General features: G+C 39.6%; 1 protein-coding gene across 1 annotated transcript in view; it reads right to left on the bottom strand.

The window, feature by feature from the left end:
* LOC108426860 (adhesion G protein-coupled receptor A3) overlaps positions 1-14,377 on the bottom strand; it is a 214,381-nt gene that overhangs the window by 130,622 nt on the left and 69,382 nt on the right. The window contains exons 10-12 of the mRNA XM_017696663.2: positions 12,705-12,854; positions 6,180-6,341; positions 4,452-4,679 (exon numbers count right to left, since the gene is read on the bottom strand). Of these exons, the coding sequence (XP_017552152.1) occupies positions 4,452-4,679; positions 6,180-6,341; positions 12,705-12,854 (540 nt within the window). The remainder of the gene's footprint in view (positions 1-4,451; positions 4,680-6,179; positions 6,342-12,704; positions 12,855-14,377) is intronic.

Raw genomic sequence — 14,377 nt, 5'->3', positions numbered from 1 at the left:
GAGAGCCTCCAGATACAGAAGTCACAAGGGATTTGTTTTGGGCGTTTTATTTTCTGATGCTTTGATCGAGATGACAGCTTTTAAAGTCAAAGCCGCTGGCAAAGTATGCTGTGGCAGAATCTTTCAAATCACATCCACAAAGGGAGAGACAGAACAAGGGAAGATATGGAGAACATCAAGAGAAAATTGTTTCTAACAAAGCATTGCTTTAGAAAATATCTCACATTCTGTGAGCATGTGCAACCCATTTCCAGAAAAGTTATGACATTTTGTAAAATTCTATATAAAAAAAGAATGAGTGATTTGTTTATTTTTTATGATATTAAATTTGCTTGGCTGTCTTCTCCAGCCCTAATCTGGGCCTGGTGAGCTAATCAAGCAGCTTCTCCACATTTTATCAATAGGTGGTGCTAACAGAAGAAACAGTCCTGCAAAGTCAGAAAGTGTGGAAATCCTGACTTACATCAGAAACTGTCAAAGAGCACTGGATCATGTTACACACACTCAACCCAGTCGCAATTCTGCTTGACCAAATAAGGTCATCATTGGTGTTCAAATTGTTTTTTCACTGGAATTCAGATAAATTAAAAATCGGGGTTTTAAATATCACAAATATATCTATTTATATGCATAATCGGCCACTACTGTCTACACAAGAGAGAAATTTAGGTCAATTACAACCATGCAAAAAGTCCCAATTGGAATTTTGTGTGTGTTTGTGCCAGTAATGCTGTTGGAGAGGCCAGTCAGCATGCCAACTTGGCAATAACCGGAAAGGCCTTGTTACCAGCTTTACCAGTGCAGTCTAGCTGCTGTTCTTTATCGCTGTTTCTCTCAATATCTCTCTATTTTTCTGTGTTTCTTTCTCTGTCTGCCTCTTTCATCACTGTTATATAAGGCTGCTGATCTGAGGAATGGGTTGAGGGGGGCAGGTTCTGGTTGTGTCCCCTCCTTAGCATCCAAATCTCAGCTTCCAGCCTATATAGTATAATACACTATTTTAAACTCTTTAAAATCTCAGGGAACACAGTATATTAAAAATGTTTGTATGATAGTAAATTCAGTTATATTAAACATCTATCAAAGTTTGAATAAAAAATGGCATAATAAATTATATATATATATATATATATCTCCATCCATCCATCCATTTTCTAAGCCGCTTCTCCGTCAGGGTCGCGGGGGGATGCTGGAGCCTATCCCAGCAGTCTTCGGGCGGAAGGCAGGATACACCCTGGACAGGTCGCCAGTCCATCGCAGGGCAGACAGACAGACACAGACAGTCACTCACACACTCACACCCAGGGGCAGTTTAGCATGTCCAATTGGCCTGATTGCATGTCTTTGGACTGTGGGAGGAAACTGGAGAACCCGGAGGAAACCCACACAGACACGGGGAGAACATGCAAGCTCCACACAGAGAGGACCCTGGCCGGGGAATCGAACCCAGGCCCTCCTCGCTGTGAGGCGATAGCGCTACCCACTACGCCACTGTGCCGCCCGCTATATATATATATATATATATATATATAACATAATAAAACATGGCTTAAATATAATATAGTACAGGGTGATTCAAAAAGATTAATCTGATTTCAAAGTGCCATATTTTTTACAACCGTGAGGTGCCTAGGAACCAATCATATACCAATTGAAAGAGGGGGTCATACAATTTCTGACTGTCACTGGAAGATGGCTCCCTTCAGTCTGTGAGGAGACGGTGACCCCTGAGCAGAAAGCATTTTGCGGTCTCCACTTCAATAAGAGTGAATTCGTCACAACTGTGCAACGTGATTTGACAGCTCAGAGCATTCGCCATTGGTTCCACAACACTGGATGATCTCCGAAATTGCAATCAAAGGCTGTGAGTACTCATATTGAGCACTTTTAAAATTACATAATAAACTTTATTCTCACTTAAAACATTTATAATTTATTTCTTCACTGTACGGCTGGACGTGCATCCAGGGAGTGTGAAAACACAGAATAATGAAATGGTCACTTAGATGGACGAATGGACAAACAAATAATTGAAAGGACAAAGAACAAACTGATGAATGGACAGAAGAAACCAACAATCAAACAAGAATAGTACTTCCAGTGTTTAAAGACCAGCATAATTCCATTGGATAAAAATGAACTAAAACTTAGACACATGCTTTTGTTAATTCATAGAAAACATTATGCCTTCCTGGGGAGTCCCCTGTGATGAAAGGATAAAATAACAAATGAGCAAACGGAAGCTGGGTAAATCAAAATACAGGTGAACTAGCTTGATAGCTCTGTTATGCTTCCTAGGTTAGCTTTCGCTTGGTTGTTAGCTTTTAGTTTATAAGCTTCTTCACATAGATCAGAGAGACTGAGAGGAAATGCAGTTTTGTTAAAGCTGTGTGGACAGAAAAAACCCCATCAACCTTGTGATCAAATCTGCCAGTCTACACAAAAAAGACAGAATTCTGGTTAGATGCATTGTTCATTTTAAAGGACAGTGGAGCGTTATTCATAGGGCATGCTTTACAGGTACACTGTTTGCCCACAACACCAAGATTTGCCTAATTCGTTCATTCATTCATTCATTCATTCATCCGTTTATTCGTTCATTTATTCATCTTCTTAAACTGCTTCATCCAGCTAGGGCTGTGCTAGCAATAGGGAAAGTTGAGAATCCCAGATGACCCCTGGTCATGATTTTAGGTTCGCTGAGGCTTTAGTGCTGAAAAAAGTGTTTATTCCTGCATTTTAATAAATTGTAATAATTTAACCTTTAATAATATGACTTGTCAATCATGTGGTCACTCTTAGTTTCATATGTAAAGAACATGTAAATTGTTTTGTCACAAACTTCCATTTTGAACGTGAATATACTTCAAAGTTCTTGTCTTTCAATCAATTAATCAATTAATCACTGAGCCCATAGCTCAGAGTGCATCCAACAACAAAGGCAGCATTATAAGCTACTTCTAGTATACAGTGATGGAAAAACAGAAGCAAAAACGGAAGCTTCGATTATACAAGCTAAAACATTTAGCTGTGGGAAACTGTGACCAAATGCTCTGGAGGTAGATTTTAATTAGTTAAAAAGGACATCACTAAAGTCTATGAATGTAGTGCCAGCAGTATGTTAGGCAGGACAGGGTTAATTCTCTGCCTAATCTCTGTGTTGAAACAATAGCCCAATCCTTTACACTGGACATCCTGGAAAATTCTGCTGCATCACATCACCACCTGTCCACTCTGTGGAAAAGTCTAACTTGCTCCTGGCAGGCTGATTGCCGCGGGAGAGTGCTGCTGCTTTGTCTCTGGCTCAGCAAGCAGTCACATTTGAATGCATTGCACCAGTGCCACCTGCTTAGTTAATCATATATCATGCCACTGTTGCACTGCCCTAGAACTATAGAGGTAAGTAATACATGAACATATACAAAAGCATGCATGCTGGCCAGGTGGTTTAAATATTGAAATATCACATCAGGGCGCTGTCTTAGTGACACTCTGGGGCAGCGTTCCTTCCTCAAGCCTGCATATGTAGGGGTAGTGCAAAGGGAGGATTTGTCATTTTGCACAGACCCAAAGGAGGGCTGATGGGAAAGTTCTGATTGAGGGTGACAGAGAGACAAGGACACAGCATCCATCAGGGGGTGTGGCCTACATTCCCAGACTACAGATTAAGACACACACACGCAAACACACAGACACACACAGGTTTGTTTTTAATACAGCGTCAGAACCCAGGGTCAATCATATGCCCCAAATGTATTATATACATGTAACCTCCTATATGTAATAAGATTGCTAAGCCTAATCATAACCCTATCATTAATCTCAATAAATCAAAATGACATGGTTATGCCCTTTAAGGGTTAAAAAAACATAAACACAGATGTAGCAAAGTCAGGACTGTGTTGTTGGTCCTTAAATTGCAGAAAAGCCTAATTTTTCTCTGGTTTTACTACAAAGGCCAGAAACAATTGTCTTGAAAATGTATGAAAACACCCACTCCAACACACACACATACACTCAGACTACTCACACACACCCTGCTGCTGCCAACTTCAAAGCCCTGGATGTCGAGTGTGCCAGTACAACAAAACAAGGCATCAATAGATTACACACTGCAACCTAAAATCCATATCACAGCTATTTTGATTTCCTGTGTAGCTTCTTTTTAATTTTATTTCCGTGCAAATGCAATGCAATATATATATTGCACTGTATGTTTGTAAGCAATGGCAAAAAAATTGGTTAATTCAACTCCATAAAGAAGCATGACCTATTTCATAGAAACTGTTATTTAAGATATAATCAGCTTCATGTGAAGTGCATGTGAATCATACTGCAAATTTACTGATCTCCAAAAAACAGGATGGGACTTAGGCCAGATGCTCTCTGGGAAAAGTAATGTTCATCAGCTCCCTTCACTCACTGTAATTGCTACAGCAGTTAATTCTTACCTGACTGAGCTGGCCAGTTGGTGATACTGTGACATTAGCTGCGTGACATCTGAAGTTGAGGAGTGTGTCTCCCAGCAAGCCCGGAGCCTGCACAATGCCAGTAGGCCTGCTCTGACCAGTGTCAGTCACAGGGGGTGCCAGAGAGGACCGCTGCACCACCGTACACAACAGACCCATCACACTTGAGGGCCTGACCATGAAAGCTTCAAGAGCTATGTTAGGAGAGACCTACAGAGAGGGAGAGATAGGGAAATAAAGAGAGCATGAGTGACTGAGAACAAGAGCTGGGGTGATGTAGTGATTTTGACCTAGTTTCATTCTTGCTCTTTGTTAAAAAAAATAAACATCATTTGTTTGCACAAGAGTGAAAAATGAGTCAAGGACTCCCCTGATTATGAAAATATGTAACGAGTAAACAAAGAACACATTAGACACTGCACAGACTGTAACCTACATAACTAGCAGGATAATTGATGGAGGACACTTGGGACAGAAGCATGAATTAAGGTTCATTAAAGGACAGCTTTCTTTATTTTTTATTTTACCTTTTTTACCTTCCCCTCCATGGGGAACAAACTAAAATATCACATTTTAGAGCTATATATATATATATATATATATATATATCGTTGCTGTCGGAAGAAAACCTTGTATCTCTGGCAAACCTTGCATTTTTCAGTTTTTGACATAATTTGAAAGTATCTGTTACTCTTTACATTGTTTGTAAATTTTATGATGAATGGCCTAAAAGAAATTACCCAAAATGACATGCGAAAAATTCTGGTTTCATTGATTTACATTGAAAGTAAAGTATGTTTTTACCTTCTCCTGTAAAGTTACTAATTTGGAGATACAAGGTTTTCTTCCGACAGCAGCGATATATATATATATATATATACATTAAGGTATATATATACAAAAAGATTAAGTGGCCCCTTATTAGTCCCATAACAGGGAAATTTGACCGCATTTAACCCATCAGTAAAGTGAAATACCACATACACACTAGGGGCAGTGAGCAAACTTGCCCGGAGTGGTGGACAGCCCGGGGAGCAGTTGGGATTAAGTGCTTTGCTCAAGGACACATCAGTCATATACTGTCGGCTCTGGAGGTTGAACCTGCAACCTTCTGATCATAGGGCCAGTTCCCTAACCTATAGCCCATGACAGGTCACCTGACTGAGGTGACCTGGATCCAGGCTCGAACTGCCACTGTACTGATTGGCAAGCCGAGGAGTTACCGCTGCATGTGTATACACAAACTTCTACACAGACCACATTTAATGTCTCCCCCACCCCCAATACATGAAATTCAGCAAATTGTGTGTTAAAATATGTACTTTTTTACTTAGAAAATCAACAAAACACAAATTGACCAGGGTACATTAACTTTTACATAGAATTGTATTATTTTTTTATCAGTCCAATACATTAGATTTAAGTAAATCATATTTACAGCACTAAAGCTTTCTGAAACAGTGTATGAATGTCTGAATGTGTATGATATGCAGGCATATGAAAGCCCTGTGTTTAGGTTTCTATTAACTTTCTATTAACTATAACTGAGGCGTAACTCACTGAGTAAGAGATCAAGTATATGCTAATAGACGTCTGAGATGTTTGTGAGTAAATGTATTCCCATGCATGTGCGTGATGTATCTAAGCACCTTTGAGATGTTCTGTCTGAGTGAGAGAGTGAATGTGATTGTGAGTGAATTAGTGAGTTACCTTTGAGATGTTCTGGCTGTGTGTGTTGAATATAAGATCAGCGATGCGCTCCACACACTGTACGATGCGAGTGCACGCTCGAGCTTCATTCTGAGCCATCCACAGGATGTGCTCCTCCACCTGCATCATGTTGCTGGCGATGTCTGATACATAGTCCCCCAACTGGAGGAAGAACAAGATTCAACATAAATGTTTGATTCCAATGAGCAGAAAAAATACAGGAAAGATAGATGACAAAAGACTGAGGTTGTGTGTCATTCTGTTATTTGTGAAATGCCCAAATAAGGAACTCCAGGTTTAAGTTGTTTTTACTTATGGGATAAATAAGTGACATTTTTGAAAACTGTCCCTGTTGTATCTTGTGTGTCAGAATGCTCTTTATTGACTACAGCTCAGCATTTAACATGGTCATCCCATATAAACTGTCAGAAAAGCTCCTCACCCTCGGACTGACACCCGCCCTCTGCAACTGGGTGCTGAACTTTCTAACAGACCCCTGTCAGTCAGTCGGCAGCCACAGATCCAGTACAACAACAGTGAGAACAGTGGTCACCCTCTGTGCTAAGCCCTCTTCTGTACATACTCTTCATTTACGACTGCATGGCCTCCCAGAACATCACCAGCATCATCAAGTTTGCTGATGATACTACAGTCTTTGGATTGATCACTGGTGGAGACGAGACAGCGTACAGGAAAGAGATGGCTGAGCTGGTGGCCTGGTGTCATGACAACAATCTTTCCTTGAATACAGACAAGACTAAGGAAATGACTGTTGATCCAAGGAGGAAGCGGGGGCTGCACACACCCCTCTACATAGGTGAGACAGAGATGGAGAGGGTGATAACCTTCAAATTCCTTGGCATCCTCATCATCAGAAAGTCCCAGCAGTGACTGTACTTTCTGAGAAGGCTGAGAAAATTTGGCATGCCAGCCAAAATTCTCAGCACCTTCTACAGGAGTACGATCGAGAGTGTTCTTACCAGCTCCATCACGATCTGGTATGGAAACTGCACTGCTCAGGACAGAAAGGCTCTCCAGCATGTGATCAAAACTACAGAGTCCATCTCAGGAGCAGCCGTCCGCTCACTACCGGGCATTTATCACGCGAGGGTCATCAGAAGGGCCCACCACATCATCAGGGACAGTACACACCCCCAGCACAGACTCTTCACACTCCTACCTTCAGGTATATGCTACAGGACTGTGAAGTCCAGGACTACAAGACTGATCAACAGTTTCTATTCACAGGGCATCAGGCTGGTGAATACCTCACTCACTACCTCCTCCCCGCTCCTGTTCTGAACTGGTTTAATTTTGGCCAACCTTGACCTCAATAACTGCACCTTACATACGCTGTACTGCTGCTGTTAGAACACTACTGTTTACATCTGTTACTGCACAAAACACTTCTGTTTACATCTGTTACTGCACAAAACACTACTGTTTACATCTGTTACTGCACAGAACACTACTGTTTACATCTGTTACTGCACAGAACACTACTGTTTACATCTTTTACTTGCAACATGCACTTTATGAACAGCTGCTCTACATACTTGCACATTCGTACATGTAACTTTAATTTTTCTTTCAACTTTGCACATAAAACTGTACTTTTTTACTTTTTACTATAGTTTTTAGTGTTATTCTTATATTGTCTATTTTTTCGATTTTCTTCTAAGATTATATTAAAATTATATTTGGAGGAACAGCAAAGTAAGAATTTCATTGTACAGTGTAACTGCCTGTTCTGCTATGCATATGACAATAAAACTCTTGAATCTTGAATGAAGTGGTTGAAATACAAATACTGCCTTATGCTACAAGTTAGCTAATGTTCAAGCACATTACTTTTCCCCATAGACAAAATCTGCTTAAATCCATGGCTCATTCAGATGCTAATGGAGAATTAAAAAAAACAACTTATCCCCAGTCTCTATGCATTGGACTTGATTAATTCTTTAAAGGGATCATATCCTACAGTATTCTTGTATTTTACTGTTTTTTCCCTGAGGTTCACCTATAACATTTATGTGGATCTACGTATATACCAAAAATAGTCCCATTTACATCATTTTCTAACGTCTCTTTTTCTCTTAGAATTAAAGAGGTTGTTCTTGTTAATGTGCCTTTAGGACTGATCTGTGTTGACTGGCTGCCCTGTACTGTTCATTATTCAAAGCGAACATTATTTGTCGCATGTTTCTTATACATATATGCATTGTTTTTCATTACATCAAACCAAGCTATTTTGCAGCTTAGTTTCCATATATGGACTATATGAACTGTGGAGTGAGTGGTACATTTTGAAACTTGAACAGTGTTTACATTCTACATCAAATATTTATTTTAAAAAAAGTGAGTGAAATTCAATTTCAATTATATGGGCCCTTCAAATGAGCTACTCAGCAAATCAAGTTCTTTAACTAAAACTTCAGTTCTGTAAATCATTCACAATGAATGATCCATTCAAGATAAATATTCTCAAGAACTCACCAGTATTATTAAATGTGAGATGTATACAGTGAACTGAAATTAAAGGCAAAAATATATAGTATTCTAACCAAATACAGTTTAATATGAATTCCATCTGTCATTATATCCTCAATCACTACATGAGTTTATCCACCCCAATACATTAATATTAGCTTGAGATCATGTCCTGTATCTGTATAACTACACAGAGTGCAAGCATTCATCTAAATGGAAAATTCTGAAATTATATCTTATGAAGATATAATTAAGATTAGTTTTTCTAACTGAGCTGGATTAAATCCTTTGGCTGATGGAGAACTTGCATAAATCAATTTATTCATACTTTCTCAATAAAAGAAACATGATTTCTTGGACTAATGACATTCATGGCATTGCTGTGACACTGTGACCCCTGACCTCAGAGCTGCGACCCAATTCAATGACAGCTCCATTTAGAGTACAAACCTACATATCCCCACATCTCCTGTTTAATGCATTACTGCTTACATATTAAGTATTTTAATCATAGTCAAGACATAATGACTATTGTTTCAGCATTTCAATGAAAGCTAACTCTCTACAATACAAAGGATATGAAATGGAACAGCTGTATGACATTGTCAAAGTGCAATCAGCATTAACAAATTACTGCTATTTACAACCCCATTTCCAATGAAGTTGGGAAAAAGTTGTGTAAAACATAAATAAAGACAGAATATGATGATTTGCAAATCCTTTTCAACCTATATTCAATTGAATACACTACAAAGACAAAATATTTAATGTTCAAATGAATAAATTTTATTGTTTTTTGCAAATATTCACTCATTTTGAATTTGATGCCTGCAACACGTTCCAAAGAAGTTGGGACAGGGGCAACAAAAGACTGGGAAAGTTGAGGAATGCTCAAAAAACACCTGTTTGGATCATTCCACAGGTGTACAGGTTAATTGGAAATAGGTGAGTGTCATGACTGGGTATAAAGGGAGCATCCCTAAAAGGCTCAGTCATTCACAAGCAAGGACGGGGCGAGGTTCACCACTTTGTGAACAACTGCGTGAGCAAATAGTCCAACAGTTTAAGTCCAACAACGTTTCTCAACGTGCAATTGCAAGGAATTTAGGGATTTCATCATCTACAGTCCATAAGATCATCAAAAGATTCAGAGAATCTGGAGAAATCTCTACAAGTAAGCGGCAAGGCAGAAAACCAACATTGAATGTCTGTCGATCCCTCAGGCAGCACTGCATTAAAAACCGACATCATTCTGTAACGGATATTCCCACATGGGCTCAGGAACACTTCAGAAAACCACTGTCAGTGAACACAGTTCGTCGCTCCATCTACAAGTGCAAGTTAAAACTCTGCCATGCAAAGCAAAAGCCACATATCAACAACACCCAGAAACGCCGCCGGCTTCTCTGAGCCCGAGCTCATCTGAGATGGACTGACGAAAAGTGGAGAAGTGTCCTGTGGTCTGATGAGTCCATATTTCAAACTGTTTTTGGAAATCATGGACGTCGTGTCCTCCGGGCCAAAGAGGAAAAGGACTGTCCGGATTGTTATCAGCGCAAAGTTTAAAAGCCAGCATCTCTGATGGTGTGGGGGTGTGTTAGTGCCCATGGCAGGGGTAACTTGCACATCTGTGAAGGCACCATTAATGCTGAATGGTACATACAGGTTTTGGAGCAACATATGCTGCCATCCAAGTAACGTCTTTTTCAGGGATGTTCCTGCTTATTTCAGCAAGACAACGCCAAGCCACATTCTGCACGTGTTATAACAGCGTGGCTTCGTAGTAAAAGAGTGTGGGTACTAGACTGGCCTGCCTGCAGTCCAGACCTGTCTCCCATTGAAAATGTGTGGCGCATTATGAACCGTAAAATACGACAACGGAGACCCCGGACTGTTGAGCAACTGAAGTTGTACATCAAGCAAGAATGGGAAAGAATTCCACCTACAAAGCTTCAGCAATTAGTTTCCTCAGTTCCCAAACGCATATTGAGTGTTGTTAAAATGAAAGGTGATGTAACACAGTGGTAAACACACCCCTGTCCCAACTTCTTTGGAACGTGTTGCAGGCATCAAATTCAAAATGAGTGAATATTTGCAAAAAACAATAAAGTTTATCCGTTTGAACATTAAATATCTTGTCTTTGTAGTGTATTCAATTGAATATAGGTTGAAAGGGATTTGCAAATCATCATATTCTGTTTTTATTTATGTTTTACACAACGTCCCAACTTCTTTGAAATTGGGGTTGTACTACTTTCTGTTTATAGGGATGTTTCCAGAAAATATGTTTAAATCTGGAAGACACTGCACACTTGAGAAGCAGGAACAGTACCTCTGGAGTTTATCTAGAGTCTGAGAATGTTTACATAATGGAAATATGTGGATGTGGTTCTCAAAACAAATTCATAGCCATTATAAAGCTGTAAAGCCAATACTGAAAGCCTTGGTTGGTAGGTCTGAGAAAGATGAATCTTTCTTTTAATTTAACTAATCTCACATGTCTCTGAATTATTACACACATATACATTCCTGTAAACATAAGCTAATTGTGTATACAGAGAATTCTGTGCCGAAACAGTCTCAGTTCGGGTTGTAGTAGCATTACACAAACATTGAAAGCCAAGAGGACTTTTCCCCCTCTAGTTATGTGTATATGTGTAATGTAAACTTCCTTACAGCTAGCGCACTGAGCTCCTACACTAATCCAGACAGCCACAACACCAGGAAACCCAAAGCTCAGATGGGCTTCCCCTCTTCAGCACTTTGCCAATTGCTGCTTTGGGAATACTATGAACAATTAAGGCACACATCTTCAGTCTATGTAACGCTAAAGGCTGAAAACCACAGTTTATAAAACAGTCTCTGTCTGTAAACTGTATGGCAGCGGAGCTCTGAAAATGCTAGAGTGGAGCTCACAGGATGCAGTGGTTTAGGAGCGGGGATGAGACATTTTTGTAAGTGGTTTTTAAAAAATACAAGTTCATTTAAGTGAGTCTGATGACCTGCATCAGTGTGCTCTTGGTTAAATTTCCACTCTTGGGAAAGTTCACCACTGTTCCACGTTTTCTCCATCTGTGAATAATGGCTCTCACTGTGGTTTGCTGGAGTCCCAGAGCAATAGCTTTGTAATCTTTTCCAGACTGGTAGACTTCAATAACTTTGTTTCACATCTGTATTTGAATCTCTTTAGAACATGGCATCTTGTGCTGCTTTTTGAGACCTTCTAGCCTTCTTCATACTGCCAGATAGCTTGTACTTACTTGATGCTTAGATTCAGTAATCACCTGGCAGTAATCTTGACTGGGTCTAGCTACTCAAATTTAACTCAGTAATCAATTCAATTTGGTTATCTGGTTGATTTAGTAGCTAAGGGGGCAATGACTTTTGCATATAGAGCCAGGTAGGGCTGAACAGCATTTCTCCTTCAACAAATAAAATCATCATTTGAAAACAGCATTTTGTGTTAACTTGGGTTTTCTTTGTCTAATATTAGAGGTACTTGACAAATATCCAAAAAAAAAAAAAATTGGGAAGGGTGAATACTTTTTCACATCACTGTGTGTGCTGACGTTGACTGGCGTCTGAAGTTCAATGTATTACAGTAAGTATGGAATTATTATTCCATGACGTAACTATTATTCTGTAATTAAATCCTTATATGTATCAATGTGTCACATGAGAGATGATAAGTCAGTAATACTGCTAGACAAATTTCCAAAAGAATACTAAATTAAAATTTAAAGCATGTTACAGTAGCCCCCAATGTGTCTATCTCATTAAAATAAATAATTACATGGCCAGCACTATATAGCTGCATGGTAGAAGTGCTTACAACCTCAAAGCTCAGTTTGTCACACCTGAACTGACTACACTTAAACTGAACATGAAATCTGGTCCCTTTCTTTTTCTTGATATTTGAAATGTAGGCTGGAATTTCAGTCTCTGAACTGGATTCAAACGGACTCATTGAACTGACTGAGATGAAATATAATAAAAGGAATCAACTGTGTAAGGCAAGCTGGGAAAAGCTCTTACTTCTCGGATGTGATCAACCAGGCGTGTGATTCTCTCTACAAGGTGAGTGACAAAGATGACATCCATCATATCTTCAAACATTGCTGCACTGCTGGTGAAGGAGGAGAGTTGTCGAGCTAGGACCAGAGCATTAGAGGTGTTCACTGTTATCTGTATGAGAGAGAGATAGAGAGACAGAGAGAGAGAGAGAGAGAGAGAGAGAGAGAGAGAGAGAGAGAAATCAAACAAACCGAACAAGGAATCCCAAATTTTCCTCCTCTCACTGCTAAATATGAAACATCTCACTGCATAAGAGACCCTCCATACTCCAACTCTACTAACCCCTTTTACTATATCCAACATGTAGAGCAGAAATAAATATATATTATTACTTAATTAATTAATTAATTATATTTATTTTAAGTACAGCTATGGCTATAACCATGGTTGTTGCTGTTGTTGTTACTAAGAATGCTCCAATATGGACATTTTTTCAGAGCACAATAAGTGCATCATCAAATATCAGTTTTAATTATCAGTCAAATCTAATCACTGGCCCAACACTGGAAAATTTTATTATAAAAAATAAATAAAATACATAAATAAATGGTCCTGAAATACTTCTGACATCCCTAGTTTTTATTGCTATCTTTGTTGATGAAGTTACTGTTATTGCTGTGTTGTTGTTGTTATGCTTTGGTAATATTGTACCTGATAGAGAGATGGAAAGAGAGTGAAGACCGAAAGAGACAGTGACACATAGAAAGCGAAAAACGGAGAGTGAGAGAGAGAGAAAGAGGATCAATCACAGTAAATTACAGAAAAAAGAAGAGGCAGGGAAGAATCCTGCAGATATAAGGTCACTCTAATCAAGCTGACAGTGTATTTGTGCATTTAGCATTTTGCTAATGAGCTTTCTGAAGTTTTTCAGGAAAGTGTAGCATGTATGAGGTTGGAGGGGTGAGATGAGTGAAGTAAAGCACCTGCTGTTTCTGCAACAAGCATGAATAATTACAATTAAATGCATAATGTACATGTTTCATTTTAGCTATACTGTCAATGGATGCAAGGCAGAGAACAGTATGTAAACTCTTCACAGAACAAGGTCCTGTAACATGTTCACTTATTAAGTCAATGATTCAGTACAATTTTGCGTGGACTGATATATCTGAGTGGGCGCCACGGTGGCGTGGTGGGTAGCGCTGTCGCCTCACAGCGAGGAGGGCCTGGGTTCGATCCCCCAGCCGGGTGATCAGGGTCCTCTCTGTATGGAGTTTGCATGTTCTCCCTGTGTCTGCGTGGGTTTCCTCCGGGTTCTCCGGTTTCCTCCCACAGTCCAAAGACATGCAGTCAGGCCAATTGGACATGCTAAATTACCCGAGTGTGTGAGTGACTGTCTGTCTGCCCTGCGATGGACTGGCGACCTTTCCAGGGTGTATCCTGCCTTCCGCCCGATGACTGCTGGGATAGGCTCCAGCACCCCCCCTGCGACCCTGACGGAGAAGCGGCTTAGAAAAATGGATGGATGATATATCTGAGATACCAAGCATATTCTTCTGCCTGGCAGAAATGCTGTGCTTTTGCAATGCCTACAGTTATTACTGCCATTTCACTTCTCCAGATATTCCACTCCAAAGGACTGCTTTCAAGAGTTTCTTACAACAAGAAACAAACACAAATAAAGCACATAAATA

This window comes from Pygocentrus nattereri, chromosome 5 (genome assembly GCF_015220715.1).
Source record: "Pygocentrus nattereri isolate fPygNat1 chromosome 5, fPygNat1.pri, whole genome shotgun sequence".
Taxonomy (NCBI): Eukaryota; Metazoa; Chordata; class Actinopteri; order Characiformes; family Serrasalmidae; genus Pygocentrus; species Pygocentrus nattereri.
The sequence above is the reverse complement of the archived record's forward strand: the minus strand, read 5'-3'. Positions and strand labels throughout refer to the sequence as shown.